At 38.1% G+C, this 6,864-nt stretch overlaps 1 protein-coding gene across 1 annotated transcript; it reads left to right on the top strand.

The window, feature by feature from the left end:
• The first annotated feature begins 5,537 nt into the window (after positions 1-5,537).
• On the top strand, positions 5,538-6,214 carry LOC115690105 (uncharacterized). The gene is made up of 2 exons (XM_030616352.1): positions 5,538-5,714; positions 6,023-6,214. The coding sequence occupies exons 1-2, from the start codon at positions 5,538-5,540 to the stop codon at positions 6,212-6,214; spliced, it is 369 nt and encodes a 122-aa protein (XP_030472212.1).
• Positions 6,215-6,864: the final 650 nt, after the last annotated feature.

The raw sequence follows: 6,864 nt of genomic DNA, 5'->3' as shown, positions 1-6,864 counted from the left end.
TTTAATCTCTCCCGATCCAATATGGGGGCCTTTCTTCTCCCGATCTATCTACATTTTTAACCATTTTGTACTCGAGTGACTAGACAATCATAGATAATTCTTTTTGAATTTTAACTTAAAAATACTAGTCTCGTTTCTGGACTTAAGGGGGTACCATAAAAAAAATTGTCAAGTGGGACCACATGTCTAAACACTTGATTTGAAGGAGCGAATTTTTCTAGACATTAGGGATTTCAGATTGAAAGAATGGCACCTAGGAAGATGACAATCTAAACAAAAAGCTTTTCTTTTAATTTCCTAATTAAAAATTGATTATTTTGTCCAACATAATAAAAACAACAACTTTGGGTATCGTTTGTCCAATGAAAAGAGAACGCGTGGTGTAGATTCCTTTCAACCGGCAGATTCCATTCTGATTACATTGACTCAAGGGGTTCGAAAGGACACGGTGTGTTTGATTGCGGAAAAAATTTCATGATTAAGAAAAAGGGTTAATATTACGAAAAATCTCAAATTGATATATCTGTAACAAATTTATTTTAAATTAATTTTTTCATCACAGAAAATATCAAACTGGTATACTTGTGATAAATTTTACTCTTCACTAATTTTCGTTAAATTTTACTGTCAAATTTCTAAGTTAAATAACACGTGGTAGTTGACGAATGTATTCTTCGTTTGTCACAAGTGTACTAGTTTGTGCTTTTTTTATTAATCTAATTTAACGGATGATAAATTTGTCACAAATGTACTAGTTTAGGGTTTTTGGTTTTTAAAAAATTAGTTTGAGCTAAATTTGTCACGGGTGTACCGGTTTGGGATTTTTCATGATATAAACCCTAAAAAAAAAATTTTCAACAATTCATTTTTCACGAAAATGTTTTCCTTTTCAGGTTAAGAAAATTCATTTTTTTTAAACTTAAATCATGCATATTTTTTTGGACTGAAGCTCCTTCATATTTGTTGGTTCAGTCTTTAATCTTCACCAAAGTTGTCTTTCACTACCACGTACCACGTACTGTAAAGCACAAGGATCATGTCCAGCCATTAACTCTCCATAATTTTCTCGTCAACGATGATCTCGATCAGTATTATTGCAATTGGTGTGAGAAACCAAGGCATCCAGAGCAAGGCATTTGCTTCTGCGAAGAGTGCAGGTCGGCCATAGCTAGCATTGAATGTGTGTAGAATCTGTGGTAAGCCCACTCAAAATCTGTCGTATATGGTATTCTGCTTAAGAAAATTTGTGGATCATGTCTGTTGTTGGATTGTAAGGAAAGAAATAACTGGTTGTAAATACCAAAATACAGGCACAAACAGGAATGCATCTCCTTTTTCTACTGTACAATACATGATTGTGCATGTAAGATTGATTGTGATGTGGTTAGATTTCAGACTTAAGTGTCAACAATATTCGGGATGAGATGTGGACGGGTATGAGAATGAGATCGGGGCCTAGCCGACCAACCAGATAAAGAAACTGCAAGTCTACAAGCCGAGGTGGATGAGATGTGGACGGATCTGGTGGCAGAAGCGACAAAATAGAATGCTCTAAAGCGAAAACGTGCCGGTGTTTGACTCGGCCTTGCGGAGATGAATAGAAAGTTCAAAAACTTCCATTTTCTTCTCCCGTATGTGCTGTTCGTGTATCCACAGTTGTCTTTGTAGTATTGATCCCCCAAATCAGCTTGTGCATCCACGAGTGCAAGTTCTTTCCACACTTGCCTTTGCACACTGCCTGCTCTGATGGAAATCCAATCATCTTGTGTTGTTGTGGCTAGAAGCAAGACAACATCGGTGTCGTACTTTTCGAAGTGGAGATTCTTAAGAAGCTCGATCCATTGAAATACTGCTTCCATTATGTTCAAATTTCAACTGAAAAATCAATAGATTTTAACAACCTCTAGAATTTATTTTCACAAATCGAGTAGTCTCATCATGAATCATGGTAGGGCTTGAGTCGTAATTAGTCTCTCTCCTGTCGTTATATGAAGTTACTAAACTTAAACGTAGACACATTTGCTTATTAGTCCCTTTCATTTTTTAATTTTATGTGGTAAAGTGTCTTTCGACTCATCTCATATCATGTCTCGTCTACCTTAGCTGATAAATCATAAACTTAAGGTTAGCCGAGATCGATAAAGTACAAAAAAGCACACAAAAAAAATAGAAATAAAAGCAAGCTATTTGGAGTTGACTTGCTGGAGATAATGCACCATTTCTGCTCTTATAACAATTGGAAGTGTTTGTTGTCTCTAAGGTTGGAAATGCTACACAACATCACCGGACCAACTTCCTTTTCATGCATTATTATTCTTCTGTATTTGGTCTGTCCATACTAAAAGTTGCCCTGCCCTTTTCACTTGAACCCAGAATTTATCTAGAAGCACGTGTGGTTTCGATTCCGATGTTAAGCAAATTTTACATTGAAACACTGAACAATTACATAATACCCCTCTGATATAAACTTTCAGAGGCTGCTACTTCACGTTCTGTCTTGAGCGCCTCCAATTTTATCCTCAGTGCATTCATGTTCGCCAAAATTTGTGTCCAGTTCTTCCTCTACACGTTTGATTTCTTCATCTCATTTTGTAACTGCAGGGTTCTCTTCAGCTGGCTCCAACTTTGCCTGAAGTGTTGGCAAGATCTTGTCAACACTCTCTGTACTTTTCTTTAGCTACAGCATATGATGATGAAACTCTAGAAGTGCTAAACATAATGATTTCGCAAGGAGATCATATAAGAGCGCATGTTCTTTTTTTTTGGCCAAGTAATTGCATATGCTTTGACTCGTGCAATCAAGATTATATGGCCTAAAATCACTTTTTAGTCTCTCGTAATTTATGCAAAATTGCTAAGTTATTATAAAAGGAGAAAGAACGTGCACTCGTGGCATCCGTACGCTTCTGCCGAGATCTCTCATCCCCGCATCCTTTGTAAATGATGCAAGATTTTATTTCCCCTGCGAACTCGGGTCAATGGATGATCTTGAGGAAGATACTAAAACGTCGTGGTGTCATCCTCATGAGGCAGCATCGAGATCGCGCAGCTCACGTGTGAATTGAATTCGCACAAATAGCAAAAGTAAGACTAGTGACCAAGATAATTACAAGCGCTACAATAGATCCCGTCTTTCTGATTACGTATCCAGAAGGGATGCTCACGGTGAATTGGGTGTCAATTAGGCGGTCTGTGGACTTTTACGGCATATTTTACACATTTATATGAAGTAATGAATTCGTTCATCTTTCTCGATAACTCGGTCGATTAGGATAACATTAATCTTTCCGTTTGGGTTCATAGTTTTCATGTTTTTATTTTTGCTAACCTTGCAGCATTAATTGGGCCATCCAATAAATTAAAAAAGAATTTAGTTGGCCAAGTCCATTTCTTCAAGGCTTGCTTTGGTTGGGCCAACGTCCTCAAATGATTGGTCTTTTCGATGGTCAACATGGGCCACTATAGAGGCTTCCCTGCCGGCCTCCCCGTCAATCTGTCCTCGGTGTTCCTGAACGTTGATGCAGCAAATATGATTCTATTGAAAAAACTGAGTAATCCCTTTTTCACTTAAAGCATTAATTGAACCTTTTTTCTTTGCTATGAAAAAGGGCTAAAATCGAATACAGAAATTAACATCGAGAGAATCTATTGTCCCCGTTTTATGTCCTTTGAAAATCATGAAGTAACTCTCTACGAGGTAGTGAAAAGAACCCAGTGTCCAAGCAGTAATTGATTTCGGGATTACTAAGCCAATCAGCATGATGACTTTTTACTCAAAGTTATGTCGCACTTTGAACTAAAAAAGAAAGCTCAACGGTCTCATGATATCTTTAAGTAAAAGAGGGTCGGAATTATCAATAATAAGTTTTGGACTAACAAGATCAGAGATGGCTTCAGAGTCAATCTTAATGAGAATCTTGCGATAACCAAGTTGTTTGGCAAAGTTGAGTCTCAACCACAATTCCGAAAATTGAATCTCAACTATCTCCCGCCGAGATGAATAGAAATGTTTGCGATTATGTATTGAATGGGAGCTAGAATTTTCGGGTGTGCGGGAATTTTACCAAAAGATACAATTTTTTCGAATTCGGACAGTCAAACCTCCATTAGCCTCAACGAAGAAGATAGTCTATTGCGGGAGGATACTGGAAGCAGGTCTTTTTTTGTTAAGTCAGTGTGCAAGGTAATCATTTGGGTAGAGATAATCAAGAATATGATAGTATGTGATCCATTATTCGGAAGCGGAAGGGACCTCAACTTATTAGAACTTTCCTCTGGCTAACCACTCACAAGCGACTGTTGACAAACGAATTGAAGACGTCTTGCAACTTGGGAGGAAATGCATATTGCTGCAGATGTGAGTCTCATGTGGAATCAACACTACTTGTTTTAAGGGATTGTTCAATCGCTCGCAGGATACGACTTGAGTTTGTCCCACAAAAATATTCGAAAGAATTCTTTTCATTGAATTTGTCTTAATGGGTGAGTCAATCTTGCTGGGAAAGGGCAATTGAATTTTTATTAGGATTGGAGCATAACTTTTGGAGTGAGTGTGTGTGTTTTTTTTTTTTGGCAATTGAGAAACAAGTCACTTTTTCAGGATAATTTTATTTTCCCTTCGAAATCAGTATAAGTAATTGGGTCACAAATGAAAGAAATCATCAAGGCTTCATCTATGAACAACTCTACATTAAGTGGATCATACATTTCATCGATTTTGGTCAACTGGGATCCTCTGCCTTTAGGAATGTTATGATGAATACCGATGGGTCCTCTAAAGGCAACCCCGAATAGCAGTTTCGGAGTATTATTCGAAAACAAAATTGGTGACTAGCTCGGTGGTTTTGCAACCTTCATTGGAGTATAGTTATGCATTATTGACATATATAAGCTGCAAATAAGAGCTATCCGGCAAGAATTCAAGTCTACCTAAAGTTAAGCATTACATTTCACTATAGAAACTTGATAAGAAAAATTTCAGTCCCAAGTGTTCGAGCAGAGAAACCTGCTCAAACTCTATAAATTGCACAAATCTTCACGTCCCTTGTGCTCTTCAAACTCTCGCATATCTTGAGCAGGGAGCAAGTAACAGGATTGAATAGCTGATGATAGAAGGGAATAAGTTGACACTTTTCCATGCGCAGGGTTCCAGCCGCTGCCATTGCGATAGTTGCAGCAAGCATTGCCAGGGTCCAGCTTATCGATACGAGGTGTATAATCGGTCGGTCCACAAATCATGTGCGGAAGCGCTTTCAAATATAGACCCATCACCATGAGCATCAACTCGTTCTTGTCTATGAACCTTACTCCAACCATTGCAATGTCTGTGGTGAATCAATTAGAAGGAGGATCTGCTACCAATGCGAAAAGTGCGGCAACTTCAAACTGCATCCTTCCTGTGTCCAAATGCCAACTCTAAAGCATCCACTCCTGGCGCATGGTCTTTCATATTTTCAGCGAAGTCTTGACTTCCAACTCACAATGCAGAGCCAGCGGTAAGATATGCGCAGTTGACTTGTACTGTTGTGTGTCGTGCAATGTGCAATGTGCATGTTCACTACGATTGCCTTCAGACACCGCAAACCATCAAAACCAACCATCACATTGATGAGTTAACCCTCCATGAATCAATTGTTGAGGATGATTCTGGTGAGTACTACTGCGACATTTGCGAGCGAAGAAGGGATCTGGAACTATGGGCTTACTCTTGCAAAGTATGCCAGTTGATTGCTCATGTTGCATGTGCAGTATCTCCGGCAAGCTGATCCTCTGGTTATGGAGTGGAGGAATGGATATGATCAGAAAAGGTTGAAAGCAATAAGATGATGCCTCAAATAATGGAAGACAAAAACAGATAAGTCTCCTAATCATCAGCTTATGTTGAAAATAAATTTACAAGAAATTAAGACCAAGGTATGTGTCATCTGCAGCATAAGTCAAAAAGCATATGCACATAAACTGTACTCTCCCGTAGCAGTCGTCCTTGACCATTTTATGATCTTTTCCTATACAATAACTGAAGGAAACTGAGCCAATATTTCAGGTGAAATTGAAACCAGAACTTGAAGAGCTGGATGGAGAAATTGAAGGCGCACGGCAAGAAGTGGACGCAATGAAAGCGAATTTGGAGGAACTGACGGCGAATCTAGAGCAACTGAAGGCAAAACTGAAGGCATCGACGGAAAAACTCGAGGCACTGAAGAAAAAGAGCTGAATTGATAAACACTTAGTCATAAATGTTCTATGTTCATTGCACATGTTCTTGCAGTGAACTCAAAGATCCTGTGTTATGCTCTGCAGTTTACTGTGGCATTTCGTGTCTAATTCATCAATGCAAGCTGAGCCCTAAGCCGTCACTAAAATGAAGTTGTGGGAAGTTATAACTTCAAGCATATAACCAAATTTGTACAGTTCTTCCATTAAAATTCATTTATTAGGAAAAGTGACGCGGTATTTAACAAGCTAAGGTGGACAATTATCAATTGTATACGTCAATAGGCTCTACTCTCAATCATCGTATTAAGACAAATGTGGATTCGATAGGAACTAATTGTATGTTTTTGGTACATAAAGTCAACAAATGTAATGAACTATATACTTAAGACTAAAATCTAAAAGAAGAAGGCAAATGAGGATTGGTTAGGAATCAAGATTATCTAAACGATGAAAAGGTCCAAAATCAAGGCAAAAAAGTTTCAAAGTCTAAGATAAGAAGAAAGATGAGGATTGGCTAGGAATCTAGAGAATAAAACTCTTCAAAATCTAAGTGATGAACTAGATTAAAATCATGGTCAACAAAATTAAAGTCTAGTAGAAGAAAACAAATGAGGGTTCATGTGAACGTCTTAGTAAAGAAAACACAGA

Source organism: Syzygium oleosum, unplaced genomic scaffold (assembly GCF_021117445.2).
Source record: "Syzygium oleosum isolate NSW1041296 unplaced genomic scaffold, Sole_v2.1 Sole_v2.06, whole genome shotgun sequence".
Lineage (NCBI taxonomy): Eukaryota > Viridiplantae > Streptophyta > Magnoliopsida > Myrtales > Myrtaceae > Syzygium > Syzygium oleosum.
The sequence above is the reverse complement of the archived record's forward strand: the minus strand, read 5'-3'. Positions and strand labels throughout refer to the sequence as shown.